The sequence below is a fragment of the Anopheles arabiensis genome, chromosome X, assembly GCF_016920715.1.
Source record: "Anopheles arabiensis isolate DONGOLA chromosome X, AaraD3, whole genome shotgun sequence".
NCBI lineage: Eukaryota > Metazoa > Arthropoda > Insecta > Diptera > Culicidae > Anopheles > Anopheles arabiensis.
In genome coordinates, this window is record NC_053519.1 from 22480630 (window position 1) to 22499696 (window position 19067).

General features: G+C 42.8%; 1 protein-coding gene across 1 annotated transcript in view; it reads right to left on the reverse strand.

Annotated features, from left to right (window-relative positions):
* The window catches only part of LOC120906732, a 187879-nt gene that overhangs the window by 147229 nt on the left and 21583 nt on the right, over positions 1 to 19067 (reverse strand). The window contains exons 2-3 of the mRNA XM_040318633.1: positions 15669 to 15916; positions 15404 to 15598 (exon numbers count right to left, since the gene is read on the reverse strand). Coding sequence (XP_040174567.1) covers positions 15404 to 15464 — 61 coding nt within the window. The 5' untranslated portion in view covers positions 15465 to 15598; positions 15669 to 15916. The remainder of the gene's footprint in view (positions 1 to 15403; positions 15599 to 15668; positions 15917 to 19067) is intronic.

Sequence of the window (19067 nt, forward strand, 5' to 3'; positions counted from 1 at the left end):
ATGGAGGGAAAAAGCACGGACGACGGCTGACAGCGATTGGCCGTCTGACGCACCAACACACCCAAGTGACATTTGCTCGAAATTGTTTTTCCATATCTGCTCGATTAGTACTCGATACGCCTGAAATTGTGGATTTATGTGTGATCAAGTGTGTTGAGAGCGCTAAGATTTGGTGTGTTCGTAAATTAGACTTTCTACTATCGTTGGACGATGCCGTCGAGCTCATTTTTCATTTATAGCTTTGGTATTTGATAAAAAACAAAAGCAAATTTTGTGTGAGGTTATTTTATAAAAAATCGATATTATTTAAGTATAAAATGGCTACATGTCCAGCTATAACGATAGGAAACATCATTTACGATCTAATTTAGAAGAAAGCAACGAAAAAGCCGCATCACAGTTGACTTTACAGGACTTTTTCTAAATTCCCTTAAACTGGTGCAGTTTAAGGGAAGTTTAAGGCTCCAGTTTAAGGGAATTTGCTCGAATTCCCGGTTATTCGTGCTCGAAAATGTCAATTGGGCATCCAAACCTTCAACAGCGCGCTCAGGCGAGGGGTATGAGGCGGAGCCAGGGACGGGTAGCTCGACGAGCTGCTTGACAAATTTGCCGTTGGAGGGAAAAAGATGGCATGATACAATTTTCCGAACGGCATGATTTCTTCCGTCGCTTTGCGCAGCGGGACGCTTGGATTCCGATCGAAGAAATATTTCGATATTAAATTCGATATATTTCATTTACAAATTTGCAACAATTTTGAATGCGAAATATTTCACAGCCATGAGCCGGCATCGCGAATAAATGAACACATTTTAACAGTCGTTTAAAGTTCATTTTGGTTTAACCAAGTTCATTTATTGTTCATTTCTGTTAAAATAAACGACCGTCAAAACAGTTACCGACTGCTCGATATCGCATATAGGCAAACACGGGGAAAAAATTCGAGTAGTATAATTAAACGACTGTTAATTTGCATCGCATACGCTCTTGACAGTCGTTTGTTTAACGGCGGCATAGGACCAGTCGTTAAAATTAACAAATGAACTCAATGCGTTCGCGATGCCAAATTCTAGCAATTTTTAACGACTCTGGTTAATTTTTAATGACTGTTAATTTTAAACCAATTCTTTCGCGATGCCAGCTATGGGCTGTGAAATATGTTTGCAGTATGAGGTGGATAAGTTTTCGATCGCTTTGCGCAGCGGGCTGTGAAATATATTTGCAGTTTGAGTATGAGAAGTTTTCGATCGCTTTGCGCAGCGGGTTTGAGCACTTCTCGGTAGGTAGGGGTACGCTCCGTCTCAAATATCTCCGCCATTCCCACACACGCCTGCGTGTAAAAGGACAATTGGTCCGAGCTCTGGTTCCACCGCAATCCGAGCACACATTCTCCATCATCCGCCGTAGACGTCAAACTCTTCATACCGGAGCTTTCGCCGCCCAACCGATCCACCGCGAAACCACCGGATTGTTGGAATCCCAGTTCCAAAGTACGAACCCACCGTTCCAGAAAATTCCCCTGACTTCTTTGGATACTCGACTGGCTTCTTCGAGTGTTCCAAAGCTATTAAGATAGTCGACGACATACGTGCTAGTCAAGATGCCACGTACGGCACGAGGGTATTTCTCAGCATGTTCCCTGGCGTTCCGGTTTTTCACGTTTTGTGCGGTGGCTGGGGAGTAGGCTGACCCAAAGGTAACGACGTCCACGAAATACGTTGCGTATCGTCAGCAGGATCTTCCCGCCACAGGAACCGCTGCGCTTGTTTGTCTTCGTCGCGCATGCGTATTTGCAGGAACATTTCATTGACGTCCGCGCACACCGCTGTAGCATATCTGCTATTCAGAACTTATTATATTACACACTATCAACTATCCAACGGGACAAAAGTAGAAAGCTTGGAGCAAAATAATCGTTTGTCTCCCTCTATCCTCTATACCCGGCTTGCTTGCACTCATGCGCGAGCGCTCGAGTATATTCTCTCATAACTGAGTATTCGCAGTTCAACCTGTACAGTGAGAATGTATGTGTTAATGTGCAGCGAAATTTGTCTCTGTATCTCATTCCCCCACCCCCCAAAAAACCACATTCACTCTCCGCGCACTCCTAAAATTTTGGCGCGCACGCTACGTACACCACAATACAAAAGGTCGTTTTAACCGCGCGCACTGATCAAAGTCGCGATGGTTCAATCGGAACGCCGACACTCCAAGTCAGAGATTTGGTGGTGTGAAAGAAAAAGTTTTTCTTTCTGACCAAATCGACAACACACATGCGATGACACACATCGTCACATCGACCGCCGTCGATGAAAGTGATGATCTAAAAAGAGATCTGTTCTGTTTGGGCGAGTGAGCGGGGGGCGTAGAACATAGAGAAAGTAAGCGTGCGTGAGTCGTCGCGTGTGTGTGTGTACACTCGAGAACTCATTTTTTGCTCTTTCCTGGAACCCACATGTTCTACATTCTTCTGATTTTAAGCAACCAAAGAAGAACGGGAATTAGAAGGCTACTTCATATTCTACCTTCCTTACTACTTTTGAGCGTTTAGAATCGCTTGGGTATAGACTCATTGTAACACACTTCGGAAAGCCAAACTATTGCAACATATTCATTATAACACACTCAGCAAATCAGATCATACCATAACAAAGCAACCGGAAGAATTAAGGCCCCACCGTTCATATAAAAACAATTGTGACACACTTCTTGAAAACACCCGAAAGACGCATAATAAGCAAATCAGGCGTTACTGCAGGCAAGCTAGGTGAACCGAGAACGCATAGCAACTTATTGTTAAAAGCGCAGTGTAGGCAATGATCGACGAACGCAGTCGTTCTTTGGCTAGAACAGTTGAAACTTTCCAGAACCTTTGTAAAAACACTAAAAGCGCAGCATAGGCACAAATTGACAAACATCCTACACCATTTCAATTTATAAATTGTTACCAATAACAATAACCTTTAATTAGGACAAAAACACATTCCAAAACCAAATGTACGAAACCCATAACATATCTTGAGTATAAATTAAATCAATTCCGACCATGGCAAGTCAGATTAGTTCGGACTGCCAAGATAGGATGTTACGCTTCCTAATACTTCGCCTTACAACTTATTTCAAGAGTTTAGTTATGTCCCCCAACCCAAGGTAAGGCTTCTAAACTCCAACGTTTCCAGTAAGGGAAACCTCCTAAAGGTTTCTATGATTGCCTGGACGATCAAGTGTTGAAAAGTCCGCTCAATCGATGTATTATTCCACCTCGGCTCATGTCAGTAAAAACTGACCTACCGCGACGTTGATCGATATACTCTGTACCTCGAGTTGTACGATCATCCCATTACATGGCGACCGTAACTATCTCCGAACTCATTACATTGCACCGCTATCCCGTACATTCGAAACCGGAATAGCACCCTTGGCAAAGAAACTAACTCGTTCGGCCCCTTCAGCAACATGTCATTTAGGGACGTACCTTGTACCTTAGCAACGGCGTCCCAGATGATGCGCACCTTCCCTGGTTTCTTCGGATTGGTAACCACTCCCAACGGCAGGTACCAAATTCGCTTCGAATTACTGTTGTAAAGTTCAGCAGACGTCCCCTTGTGGATGTAACCCTTTTCCATCATATCGGCTATGTGATGGTGCACCACGGTTCTCAGCTTAGGGTCACGTTCCATCCTTCTTTCGAGGCATTCCAGCCTGCGACGCGCCATACCCAAGCTCCAAGGAAGCTCCACGTTGTCTGTCTTCCACAGCAGATCGCTTTTAAACCGATTACCAATCCGCACTGTCCTTGTTTCCGGGATCGTCAGTGCCCTTCGTTCATCTGGATTGGGCACGTCACTGGAGACAGTCCCGAGTTGCTCCAACTCATAAAACTTGCGTAAGGCCCCCTGGATGGTGGAGTTTTTGTCCGATGTTCCACACTCGCTCATATGTAGCACCTTTCCGATTTGGCTTCCAGTAGTCTTCCCATACACGCACCATCCAAGCCGAGTCTTCACGGCAACCAGTTCCCCTGCAAGGCCTTCACGCGTCTTCAGTGGCACCGCCAATCGAAGGTTGCCCAGCCCGATCAACAACTGTGGCCGAGCATCACGGTACTCCGGCCATGGCAGCTGCTTAAGATGGTCCCATCTCTCGTCATCCATTGTGAAAGTTTGCTGTGGGAGGCTAAGGCTGGCTGACAGTCCGCACAGCTTTGAAGTTTAACCTTTTTGTCGACGCCACAGGTCCAATCTGCAAATCGATCATCATTGACGCCGGCTCGACCCTAGTCGTATCAACTGTCCACTTGATACATAGAGGTCGTCTTTCTCCCTTCACCCCTAACTGCTTTGCCAGGTCTTCGTCCATCAGCGTCATTGACGAACCTTCGTCCAGGAATGCGAAGGAATTTATCATCACACCGGGTCCATACGGTGTTACTGGAACTATTCTAAAGAGCGCCGACATCAGATTCGACTGATGATAATTATTTATTACCTGGTGCATCTGACTTCCACTGGTGCTGGGGAAGTGCCGCCGTTCTCGGTCTGCAGTAGAAGGCGACCCTATTGATGCATCCGGGTCGTGTAGAAGCGCGTGATGTCGGTATGCACAATCGTTGATTCCACAACGAGAGCGATTTTTACACGATCGCGAATTGTGCTTCTCCAGGCAGCTAAAGTACACCGATAGCTCACGCGCTCGCCTCCATCGATCCTTTACCGGCAGTACTCGAAAATTAGTGCATGTCGACAATACATGCCCCGCGACGTTACAGGATACACACAGCCTTTTAGCCGCGCTGGACGTTCTCGCTCCATCTGGATCCACGTGCGCGTGGACGTAGCCCTTCGTAGGCCTTCCCTTGTTGGTCCCGCGCACTGAAGGAGAGTCAATCGTTGTCAGCCTCGCAGCGTCTTCGGCCAAATCCACCATGTAGTCGCTGAATGTGAACAGATCCACCGATGTCATCCCGCGGATGTGATGCGACCAACTCAACTGTTGATCCGTTGGTATCTTGCCGACCACCTCTAACAGCAAGAGCAGGTTGGTGATATGCGCACGTTCACCAGCCGCAACCATATGGTCCACCATGCACTGCACTGCTTCCCCTTACTCGACTAAATTATCCAGCTTGTCAGTTTGGGGCGCCGGAATCTGCCGCACCTTCTCGATTAGTGTTTTAATTAAGGGCACCGGCCGCCCATATTTGGAACGCAGCTTTTCGATAACCTGCGAAACTACGTCCGGTAACACCAATCGACTCCGAACAGCTTCGAGGGTAGATCCTTTCAGGCACTTTTGCAGGCGCAGCATATTCTCCCAATTCGTGTATCCACATCGCCTGATAGTATACTCGTAGTGCGATAGAATAAACGGACAATCAGCGGGATCACCGGAGCAAACCAGGAGCTCTTTAGAAACCATGTACCGCGCAGCCTCTTGTCGTGGAGTCAGGTCTGATTCCTCTTCTTCTTCTTCGCAGCATTTCACTGTTCTCTTTTCAGTCTTAAAAGAGTTAAGTTGTGGTGAAATTGAAAAGAACTTATTTTCCACAAACCCGAGAAGCGCCTCTTCCTCCAGCACGAACTTCAGCTGCAGTTCAAGTTCCATGCGCCGTTTCTCCACCTCCTGTCGCCGCTTCAGCACAGCGAGTTGATGTGCCTCGTCATCACTTGCCGCATCCAAGTTGAGATTAGGACACGATCCTCTGTGCACGAGGTTCGATGAGTCAGACGTTTTACCTCCGTCGGCCGCATCGAGCGATGAAAGCGGCCACCTCTTTGGTGTCATGGCCGGGCGCAACCCCACCTTCCGTCGTGGCATCCAAGTTAAGGTTACGAACGAGAACCCCATCCACGTGTTTTTTAGGTTCCTTCCTTGGGCTCCTTATTGCCCTCGCGTGACGATGTATGCTTTCTCAGCCTCCTTCTGGCACACTCCTCGCACAACCACGAACATTTCTCCACGGCAGATGCCGTTATACCAGCACACGATAAATGCCACCACGCATCACATTCATCGCACTGCACGTACAAAGTGTCGTCAACCTGGTTACCGCAAACCTTGCCACCATGTGCTTTCTTCGGTCCCACTGTTCTTCACTACTACACTAAACGCACTGAAAACCCCTTTTTTGTAGGCAAAAGAGTGTAAGCACAAGGAGGCGCGTAGACCCAAGTGACAAAATCAACATACTTTCTCATTCTCTCAAGTTTACCGATCTATTCGGTAGAACGAGAAAGCATGTCGATTTTGTTAATTGGGGTAGGCGTTTGTGAGTTTAGTTTAAAAAAAAAGACATTATATCATATTGAAAAAAATAAGCACTTTATTTGCTCCCATACTTAAACGTCTGTATTTGAGATCCTTTAAAGAGGGAACCTTTCCAGCTGTTCAGAAAACTGCTTGAATATGTCCTATTTTAAAAAAAAAGTGACCGTTTAGTCGCTTCAAATTATCGTGGTGTGTCCATTCTATGTGCTTTGGCTAAAGTGTTTGAATCACTCGTTCATACTGCCATTCTTCTATGTGTAACTTACTATATAACGCAACATCAACACGGATTTATGCCTAAACGCTCCACCACGAGCAAACTAATGCGCTTTGTGTTTATATTAATGTCGAATATTGCATGTAATCGTCAAGTGGATGCAATATACAGTCTGTTCACGAGTTACGCGGTTTCTGCGTTCCTGGCGAATCCGCGTAGCTCGAATATTCGCATAAGTCGAATTTCACATTTTTTGAATAAAATACATGTGAGTTTTTGATTTGATTTAGTACTTATATACACTTTATCATTTATTTGATATGATTCGTGCAGAAAATTCTAATATTTCTGGCTTTTAAGCGGTTTCCATTAGTTAGCACAAATGCATTTTTTATCGAACTTGAAGCAAATTGTACTGATTTGACATGTGGTCTGTCAAATTTAGAAAACCGCGTATCTCCGAATCCGCGTAAGTCGAGAACCGCATAACTCGGGAACAGACTGTACACTGGTTTTAAAACCGTAAATTAAAACCGCTTAAATGTGACAGTCTTCCACATGACCTGGTAATAGCTAAGCTAAATAAATTAGGAATAGGCTATCCTTTACTAACCTGGCTAAGTTCATTTATTGCAAACCGTAGCTACATAGTCAAAATCAGTGGCGTATTTAACGGTAAGCAAAGTAAGCAATTGCGGGGGGGCCCGTCAATGAGGGGCCCCGGAATCTTTAGTACATAATCCATAACAGTTGATAGAAAATGGTACTGTATTAGCAAGGAGGGCCCCGTGGGTTATGGACGTTGGGGCCCCGCGCTAGACGAACCATAAGCACAACCCCCCCCCCCCCCCGTGGGCAACACAATTTAAGTTAAAATGTTACATAATCAAAGACGGATGCCGAGTACCCCCGGTAATAATTTACAAAGGGGCCTCAACAATTCTTACTGCTTAGGGCCCCCGAGACTGTAAACCCGCTACTGGTCAAAATAGATAATTTCCTCTCTTCTTCATTCATAGGTCTGTCGGGTGTACCCCAGGGAAGTGCGCTTAGTCATATATTATTTATTTTATATATAAATGATTGTATTAATGTTCTACTTCGATTCCACTTCTAATGGTTCTAGAAACCTTCTATTAGCTGATGACTTAAAGATGTTTCTTCCTGTGTCCTCTTCTAATAATTGTAAATAGTTTCAGACTTTTTTAAATAATGTTTCTTCTTGGTGCTCGTCTAATGGGTTAGTGCTTTGTCCCCTTAAATGTTGTGTTGTCTCTTTTGGCCGTCCTACCAGAAAAATTGCATGGAATTACTTGTTTCGTCAAACTCAGATAATAAGAGAGTCTTCAATCAAGGACCGTGGTTTTTGGCTCGATGACACCCTCACATTCAATCATAAGATCAACAATGTCGTTGCTAAAGTGAACAAAGGGACTCAAAATTGGTCTTGCCTCTGAGCTGAGAGATCCGCTGAAGGCACTTTACTGTTGCTGGGTTCGATCTATATTGGATTACACTAGTGTTGTGTGGACCCCGACTGAAGGTGCCGCTATGCAGAGACTAGAGAGAGCGCAGAGAAAGTTTACGCGTATCGCAATACGTAGATTTCTGCACGGATATAATGCACCTGTGCCCTCTTAATCTCTCCGCTGTCGTATGTTGGACTTGATGGAAATCAAATCCCGACATTCACACGCGCAGTCTTACTTCATTGCCAGCCTTCTGACCCCCAATATCTATGCTCCTTCGCTCATCAGCTCTATACCTATTTACGTCCCTTCTAGTCGTCTCCGCGACAGACCTCCCATTTTTATCCCCTCCCGCCGTTCTGTTTTTGGTCAGAGACATCCATTTTTGAGAGCTTGCGCATTTTTTTGCAACGTATCCGCTGTGGCTAAGAGGAAGCTGGTTGAACCGATTATCGCCGAGGTGCGCAGGGGATTTATTATACTGCAAAATGCACCCATACCTTAGCTTTGCAATACCGATCCTCGTCCCGCCCTGGGTAGGAAACGGAGGAATATCATCGAGGATTCTATGCCTCACGATGTCAAAAAAACGTAAACAATCGTCAAAACAACATTTATGCCGCGTCATCGCCAAGCGCTTACACTAACACTACGATCGGTATCCCACCCCCGCCTACGCTACCGGATGAACTCGTGGGAACTGATCCACTATCGTCACCGCTTCAAGCAGCGTATTCTCAGCCATCCACAGACAGCATATGGATTCAACTATCTCACTTGTCCACTGCCGTCACTGTGGAGCAACTGGTCGCTTCTGTGAAACGCCGTTTAGCCACCAACGACGTCCTAGCATACTGCTTCTTGAGGAAGGCAGTCAGTGTTGACAGGGTAAACTGGCTTTCATCCAAAGTGAGAGTTCCGGCCGCCCTTCGTGACGCAGCACTCGCCACATAGACCTGGCCTGTCAGTATTGGAATACATAATTTTTTACAATCCCGTTAATGACAGCGTGACGACTCATCATCACCAATCATCACCAAACACCGCTCTATCACACACATACTTGTAGTTATAAATCGCCGATCGACGGCACGCATACCCACATCCACTGTCTATCACGCACCGGCTCACGCATCAACATCACAGGCTCAAACACCTACCTTACCACAACTGGGAGAACACATGCTGAACGACACCACTGATAGTCCTAATTCCACACTCTAACGGCATGCCTCAAAATCGCCGCACTTCCAACACGAACTTACAACAGACCACTCTCAACCACTTTTTTCGCGAATAGATGAACCTCTGTTCAATCTGCATGTTGCGTGCGAAGTGCATGCAGAATAAAAAATAAAAGTGAAAAGACAGAAGATCGGTGCATTTCCACGAAACGCCAGCTGAAAGGCTTGGAGAATTCCCCGTTGTAGCCGTAGGAGCCGGAACGTTCGCCCGGCGGAGCCTCTCGGCCGCAACACTGCATAAACGTTAACCTGGTTTGATCCTGCTGCCAATGCGCTCCGAGCTACCCGTACCACTGCTTCTGTTTACTATCAACACGTACGGGGGCTATGCAAATAGTTAAATGACGTAACTCGGGTGCTCCCTCCTGATAGCAACCTGCTATACGCGGACGACATGAAGCTAATCCGCGACCGGTCAGACCAACTCCGCCTTCAAGCCACTCTTAATGCTTTTCAGGCCTGGTGCTCTAGGAGTGGTATTGAATTGTGCGTCGAGTGTGTTGTATGAGAAAAGTGTTGTCGTTACGTTTGCAAGAAAGCAGTGCCCCTTAGCGCAAAAGCGCAGTAAAGCGTTGTATGGATCTACCATTGAACGCAAAAGCTGTATCAGGGATTTAGGAGTGTTTCTTGACAAAAAGTTGAGCTTCCACGACTAGCTAGAGCATATTATCGCTAAGAGAAACCAATTGATCCGATTACTAAAACAAAGTGCTCGTGATTTCGCTGACCCGGTCTGCGTTAAGACGCTATTCTGCGCTTAGGTGCGACCAGTGTTGGAGCGGTGGCCATCAGCCGCTCGAGCGCGCGAGTCGATTGTCTGCGTACGAACGGCGCCCACGATACTGCCAACGCCCGAATACAGAGTCGTATATATATATAACAAACATTCTTCCTCCGATTCTGCGTACACGATCAAATCGTCCATATAGATTTCTAACACTCCTTCGTTGATAAGATTTAGAAATATATGGTTTACAAAACGCATAAAAACTGCAGGCGAGTTGCACAACCCAAAAGGCGCTCGATTAAACTCGTAAAAACCCTTTTTCGTTACAAACGCAGTGTATTTTTTGCTCGCCTCATCGATCGGAACATGTAAAAAACCGTTTTCCAAGTCCATCACTGAAAACCACTTTGCATTCTGGAGCTTCTGCAACACTTCGTCGATCACCGGGATTGGAAACCCATCTTTTAATATCATCGCGTTTAGTTTCCTAAAATCCACGCACACGCGATTGCTACCGTCCTTTTTTTTTACCACCACTACGCGACTGGCAAAATCGGACGTCGACGGTCGCACAATTCCTTTTGTTAACCATTCTTCTACCTGATCGTCAACCGCTTTTTCGTCTGGGTATGCCAAACGCCCTGACGTGTGTCGAAAAGGAACAATGCGCTCGTTCGGTACTATTGTTAACTTCACTGGACTTTGAACAATCTTACCTTCACAACGTGCTTCTTCATATTCACTCACAATACTCGCAATTGTTTCACGAAACTTGGGTGGTACAGTTATTTTATCCGGCTCGCACAACAACACTTCACTAACACACTCACTCTCTTCCGCGTTATTCTTAATGGGGCGTACTTTTATACCCTGTTGTGTTACCGTTGCTTCCATGTCTTTCAACGCGTCTCGCCCAATGACTGCGTCGTATTCCATGCTGCTGGCGGGCACGATATAAAACTGTATCCCCTGATAAATGTGTTGATCGATTGTCACGTTCGTTTCAATTTTGCCCAGCGCTGCGGTTCGTTTTCCACCGAACCCGTTGAAACACATTGTTGTTGGTGTGACGTTCAAGCAACTTACTGTGTTTTGTGCTACCTCGGACAAAAGGTTAAACTGGCTACCCGTGTCGAACAAAGTGTTCAATTCTTTTCACCGATCTTCATCGTGATCATTCCTCCTTTGTCGCTGCTGATCAAATTTGCGTTCCCCGAAAAATGGGGTCTTTCACTGCACTCCCTGGCTCGGTGCCCTGGCTTGCCACACGCAAAACAAACTGGCCCGGCTGCTTTGTTTGGGCAATCTTTGACGATATGTCCCGTTTTACCGCAGCTACGGCATTTCATACTGGCTGGAGGTGCATATTTTGTTTTATTACTGTCAGGGTTCTTAGAAGGAATTTGACGCTAAGATCGTAGCTCGCGAATTCGCTCTGCCAATTTCTCATAAGTTCGCATTTGGCTTTTTAGCTGTTTGATCGCTGCAAAAACGATTAAACAGGTTTTGTTCATTGGATCATCGTCTATTCCTTGTAGGGGAAAGCGGGGCAAAATGGGCATGTGGGGCAAAATGAGCACCCTCTATTTAAGCATTATTTGACTACAAAGCTACTTTCCAATGCTCAAAATGTATTCATTAGAGTGTTTTATGAACACCATGTAAGTTTCATAACCCTAACACAACAAATAACCAAGAAAAGTGCAAAATAAGGTTTAGTAGCATATTGATGTAATTTTTGTCACTTCGAAAATAAGCTTAACCCAGTGTCGCAGGGATGCGTTGAAGTTTAACATTATATATTATTAAAGATATGATATTTCTATACAATTTGTCTGAAGAAAGCAAGGCGATCAAATGCGTATTTTTACTAATATAACATAAAATACAAAAATGCTTCACGTGGGGCAAAATGGGCAGTTACGCTTGGGGCAAAATGGGCAGATACTTTTGACAAATGGCGTTTGGTGAGGCTATGGTGTTGTATTTGTCGCCTCAATAATGATAACAGACACAGCTTCAAAAGAATCGATTTTGTAGATTTAAACGTGTAAAAACTGTTTTAGTTTTGATAACATATTTTTGGAAGAATTTTAAGGGCTTTCCTGACCAGCAAAACAAAATATAGAACGAAAATACAATTCACGAAACGGTGCGCAAAAGCATAGACCATTACCTAAGCGCAGTTGTTGTGGCCCATTTTACCCCAGTGTTTTGACGTTTCACAGTTTGTTTACATATGCCCATTTTGCCCCAGGGCTATGCCCATTTTACCCCGCGTGTCAAAATAGCTTCTCGTAAAACATCAACTTTTATTTTACACTGTTTTCATGATTTTAAGTTGTTTTCATTCTATGTGGCAATTCTGATCCATAGATAAATAGTGGAGGCATACAATAATGCATGAATAATTGTGTTTTGTGGCATATTCAATGGAATATTCAGTAAACTGCTTAACATGCCCATTTTGCCCCGCTTTCCCCTACTATGTACTCCAAAGGGATTCTTCATCGACACGTCCTTTTATATAAATATCGATTCACAAAAGGAGGTGATTGGACACTACCAAACGGCTGAATTGTTGAATTGAATTGTTGCAAGAGGAACAAGTGTCTGTGTTGAGCGTTTTTACTTTTCGATTCTTCACATTTGGTGTCAGAAGTGGGATAACGCAATTTTGCTATGGATATCCCGGTGTATCGAAGAGTTGATGGAGCAATTTACCCGTGTCGGCTTGGTAAAAAGGTGTGAGGCCTTAGGGCTAGACACAAGCGGTTCGAAGGAGGAATTAGCTGGCAGAATAGTGGAGCACAGTGAAGGTGGAAATCACGACACCACGAGGGTGGGTGATTATTTGGATGCGGTAGAAGGGTCAAGCACGTCGTCACGAGAGAGCGTAGATCGTGAGGCCCGGGGCGTGTCCATTCACTTCAAAGATGTGCAGGATTATTTGCCTACATTCTCCGGAAAGGAAGACGTATGCGCATGGGTGATCGAGTTTGAGACAAGTAGCAAACTATTCAAATGGCATGATCTTCACAAGCTCATTTACGCAAAACGAGTTCTGCAGGGTGCAGCCAAGGCTTTTGTTAGAAGCATTCCGGAAGTATCGTCGTGGATCGATTTGAAGCACGCGCTAGTGGAAGAATTCGAGGAGAAAGTGTCCAGTGCTACGGTACACGAATCACTTCGCCGTAGAAAAAAGAAGTCGGATGAATCATGTTCAGAGTATATCTACGCTATGTGCGAAATCGGGAAAAAGGGACATGTCGATGAAGAATCCCTTTGTGAGTACATAGTAGGGGAAAGCGGGGCAAAATGGGCATGTTAAGCAGTTTACTGAATATTCCATTGAATATGCCACAAAACACAATTATTCATGCATTATTGTATGCCTCCACTATTTATCTATGGATCAGAATTGCCAGATAGCCAGCCATATATATATGCCTGTTGTATATATATATATATATATATATATATATATATATATATATATATATATATATATATATATATATATATATATATATATATATATATATATATATATATATATTTATATATTTATATTTATATATATATATATATTTATGAGATCCTCTACGTCAAGCAATCATCTGGCGCGGAGCGATCGCGTTGGGACCAAGGACCGTAAAGATAACAGGTCAAGTTATAAGCCCGTTTTGACAGCTAGGTGGAAGAAGAATCGACGAAGAAAACTGACAGTTAGTTTTCCGCGTTTGGCGAACGTTTCAAGTTCTCCAAGGAAAATTTTCATTGGAAATCACGGGCTGTGTTCTAATCAACTAAAATATTCCCCCAAATTGATCTCCACCAAATATGGACCATGCAAAACGTAAAAAAAAACCATCAATACATATACCAGCGGAAAACCATCTGTCAAAATCGGAGCCCAGGGGGGGATCGCCAAAAGCGCTATAACTACACCTCATTATACATTCCACCTTGGTTGGGACGTAAAAGTTGAGGTTAGAGAGCAGCGCCGGTGAGTCAATGGAGTTGTCCAGCAGTCCCGCAACAAATAACCTCTGGGTGTTACAATTGCGTTGCTTCAGTGACTCGATACCTAACAGCGCACATCGACCGTCATAGTCCACTTAGATCCTCCAGAAGCGCAAAGCGAACCTCATGAATCTGCGCTGAATGTCAGCGCCTACACGTGTGATCCAAAACAGCCAAAGTCATACAAAATCATGAAAAAATCTGTGCCCTTTCATTCCAAATAGTTATGTTCGTTAAACATATGTGCGTATCAGGTAGCAGCAATTGTACTGCTTACCTGCCATATACCGCTGTGATACCGAGCGAGATGCATAGACAACGTATGTAGAGGACATGTGTAGCTGTGAGGAAACTTTTCTGAGTCTTTTTTGCATTGTCCTTCCCTTCATATCCTGATAAGTGAATCATGCATACCTTTCGGGTACGTTCGGGGTATAAGCCCTGTCCCTCTGATGTTAATGGTGAATATAGAATCGTATGCAATCGACTTTGTATTCGGGCGTTGGCAGGCCCGTGGGCGCCGTTCGTACGTATTCGTTCAAAAATGTATTTCTTTTAAACCTTTGTAGAATGTGTTATTTATATTTTTGAACAATTTTTAAATGCGTTAGTTAAGTGTCTTTAAAGTTATGGTACGACCATAAATTTGTTTTTTCCTCATAAGTCATGTAAAAATGTGCTAAAAAAATTTGAAAAAAATATACAAAGATGTGAAATAGTATTCTGCACTCGCGAAAATTGCGAAAAACGACTGTCCATTTAGTTGTGGTAGGCGCTGTATATATATTATATTAAAAATTAAAAACTTAATAATTATATTAATATTATCAAATCGTTTATTCGTTTTCGATCAGATAAACTCATGTAGGATTGATTTTTTATCTGAAACATGAATTTTATGTTATGTGTTTTAAATCATTTCATATATAAAATTTGAATTCAACCTGTTTGAAATTAAATTTACTTCACACTTTATGAATTTGATCGCGCCAGTTTATCGACGAATAAAAACATTTATTGTCGTTTATTTACACTTAATTCCACAACTTCACAATTCCGCTTCGTTCGTTTTTGCGTTCTTGCTTTCTTGGCGTCTTTCCTCGGTCTCATCCTTCCTCGCTCTCTTCTGTCAATTCTCTGTAGTTCATATTCACGGCAAGGTTGGATCGTTGCAAGGTTGGATCGTTTTCAAAATTACCGTTAACACGACATTCGTGTTTTGACGTTCGTTACACAACCCGATTTTTTTATGCTTGATTGTTTTTACACCTTTGTCTGAAACTTTCAACTTGCATCCCACTAATGATGAAGATTCTTTGAGTGACAACCTGAATATCCACTTTCTAGTTAAAATGATAAAATGACTGGAAAGCAAACGGTCCCATATCTTCATATTATGTTTTTTTCCTCATATATCTATATAATTTTTTTTAATAAATAAATATCTACTTACACGTTTGTCCATAAATGATGACGATACTGAATAACACAAATGTAGCCCAAACCGTATCCATTATTAGTATCCTTAGTTGTTGTTGTTGTGTACGAAAATGGGTCAATACTGCTGATGTTACTTGTAGTTAGAAAACGGTGTTAATTTGAAACACTAGATTGACGGCATAAAGCGGTGATAAGTTGAAATCGCACACTATGAATGAACTTCAAATTACCGTTTTGACACAAAAACAAAAGTGAGACTGAATAAATAAAATGTGTACCGGTTGTTTGTTTCAAAACTAATAGAATACGAGATGATAGTTGCAAGTTTGATAGGAGAGCTAGTTGAAGATGGTATAGTTGCCGCACACGGTTTGCACGATTTAAACATGAAGATTTGAACAAAAATGCACTGTAAGCAAATTGTTTCGAACACAACAAAAGTTGGAATCGTGAGGTTCTGTAAATCACTGCAAAAACCCGAGTTGCAACTTGTTAATAACAAATTTGTTGGGAAAGGTAAATGTGCCTGTGGAAGGAAATGATTAAAATATGATTAGAAAATAGGTTACGTTGAGAAAACAAAAACAAAAACGAAAAAAAAAACACACACACACATTTTTTCGATAAAATCCATACAAAAATGCACGTCGCCAATTGCGAAGTAAACCACACAACGGGCTGTTTGGACTGTCCAAAACGTCCCATCGTAGCAAAACGCATTACCAACACTACGAAAGGCTTTCGACCGACCTTTGGAAACTTTCCTACACTTCCTCAACCACCAAACTTCCCAACCGATATCAGTTTGGAAAGTAAATTCACGATTAAACAAACCTACGCAACACACATCTAATTCGATACCAACGCGCATAGGTCAGGGTGAAATATTTACGGCTCCTGAGGAGCTGTTTTGCGCAGAACAAATAATTTTCATTGTTGTGAAAGTATTCAAAAAGCTATATCGATGCAGAAGCAAACTCCAGATAACAGCAATTTTCCAAGTGGTTGCAAAATTTTGTTTCCCGTGATGGATTTCGAAGGTAGCGTACGAGTATCATACTAGAATGCCGACGGCATTGTTACTAAAAAACAGAGTTGACCCATTTTTTAAATGAAAACAACATCAGCATCATGATGTTAGTGGAAACGTTGCTAAAACCGGTGCACGTGTTTAACATGCCAGGATAGCTTTAGACTAGATAGATTATTGGGCCCCAAAGAAGGTGTGATGGTTCTTGTTAGTCTTCTTCTTCTTCTTTTGGCTCAACAACCGTTGTCGGTCAAGGCCTGCCTCTGTACCACTTACTTGTGGAGTTGGCTTTCAGTGACTAATTAATCCCCCCATAGTAGGATAGTCAGTCCTACACGTATGGCGGCATTTGGGGCTATTTGGGGCTTGAACCCATGACGGGCATGTTATTAAGTCGTTCGAGTTGACGGCTGTACTACGAGACCGGGTTCTTGTTAGTAAATAAACAAAACACCAGTTGATGAAACACTAAAACTTCTCAATCATTGAAACAATAGGAGCTACAATTTTCACGAAGTAAAATAGTTTAACATTAATCACTGCATATCATCTCGGCTCGAATGTTATTATGCAGGTATTCAAAGATGACATTATAAAACTAACGTCAAGAGAAGATATTTTTTCATCTGTGGTAATCTTAATGCTCGCCACAAAATGTGAAATTGTGCTTCTCGTAATCAAGCAGGAAAAATCCTTTTTGAGGAATCACGAAGAGGTCAATTTTCTATTTATTACGCAAATAAACAAACTTATGTCCTAGACCCCTACAGAAATTCATCAATACTCGACCTTCTTCTTCTATTTGGCGTAACGTCCTAGGTAGACATGCCGGCCTATACAGGCTTTCGAGACTTTATTCATTACCACGCAGCCGGATAGGCAATCCTTGCTACGGGGGGACGGTCCGTTCTAGACTTGAACCCACGACGGGTATGTTATTGAGTCATTGGAGGTGACGAATGTACCACGGGGCCGCCCTCTACATGACCTAGCTTTAACTAATAACGTTAACCTTTTTTCTCAGTTAAATTAATCACAGCGCTAGCTTCCCATCATTTACCGATTTCCTTTACAATTTACAATTCTAAAGCAAATATAATTCCTAATTATAAGATTCCCCAAGTGACATTTGCTTGAAATTGTTTTTCCATATCTGCTCGATTAGTACTCGATACGCCTGAAATTGTGGATTTGTGTGTGATCAATTGTGTTGGAAGCGCTAAGATTTGGTGTGTTCGTAAATTAAGCATTCTTCTATCGATGAATGATGCCGTCGAGCTCATTTTACATTCATAGCTTTGGTATTTGTTAAAAAACAAAAGCGAATTTTGTGTGACATTATTTTATAAAAAATCGATATTATTTAAGTATAAAATGGCTACATGACCAACTATAAAGATAAGAAACATCATTTCCGATCGAATCTAGAAAAAAGCCTATCAACTGTTTTCGAGCAGCTATCTAAGTGAGTATAATATACAGGTGTATGAATTTAGAAGGCTGATTTCCCAAGCGCCGCAGATTAAGCCTAAACGACTGGAAAATTGAATATCCATTGAAAAAAAAAGAATGCTCCACAGCTTCATTGGTTTGATCAATAGATGGCGTATTACAACTCATCATTATATTGCTATCCCTTTCTTGCAATGTGTTTCGGCAAGTTTCATCTTATTCTTATTCATGACCTATATAGCCTTCTAACTTTCCGAGCAAAAATCTATACGAATGGTCGTGTGGTCAGATACGTGGATATCAACACCAACGACCATTACTCAAATCTCACATGCTTCAGTGCTAGTGATTTCCGTTGGAGTTTAGTATTTAAACAATCGTATCGCCGTTCTAGTTCTAGCGATGCATAACTTCAATGCGAAACCATACAACAGTACAGAGGAAATGAGAAAGCTCTCCTGCAAGCGATGAAGCTCAACTAGTTGGGGTATCCCACCAACAGAGGGCGCCACCAGCTTTTTCGCTATTTTTAGAATGCATGAGTCGTTTGCCGTCTGCTAAACGTCTTTCTTTATTCCATTTAGGTAGAGAACTTGAGTCGTTTAGAAGCCGTTTAGTGGTCGTTTAGTGGATTTGTGGCACTTGGGTTTTATCGCTTCTGCTTCTGAATGAAGATTTTAAGAGTGTTTTGAGTATTCGTCAAGCCTCCAGAAAGCTCGTTGGAGCAAAAGTTTTCACTCGTTCTGTCAAAAAGTGATATTCAAATTTGGTTATAAAAAATGCTATGAGACCACCTAGACTACATACACTTTGATTCCAGATACGATCACCTGATTTCTTTAATGCACCTTGGGATAAATGTAAACAAACCCGTGTTTTCGAGCAGGTACTCGAATCTAATTCTAGCTTTTAGGCTAAAATTTTCTAGACTGAAAATCGCAGGCTAGTTTTTTGTGTGGTTTTGTATGAATTGTTTACATGATTTCAGCCTCCAACTGTCAAACTCCATACAAAAAACTAACTAGAATCGTGAAGGCCCCCATTGCTAGAATTTGGTATCGCAAACGCGAGTTCATTTGTTATTCTCGCTGCGCAAAGCGACGGAAGAAATCATGGAGTTCTGAGAATTTTATCATGCCTTCCTTTTCTCTCCAACGGCAAATTTCTCGAGCAGCTCGTCGAGCTGCCCGTCCCT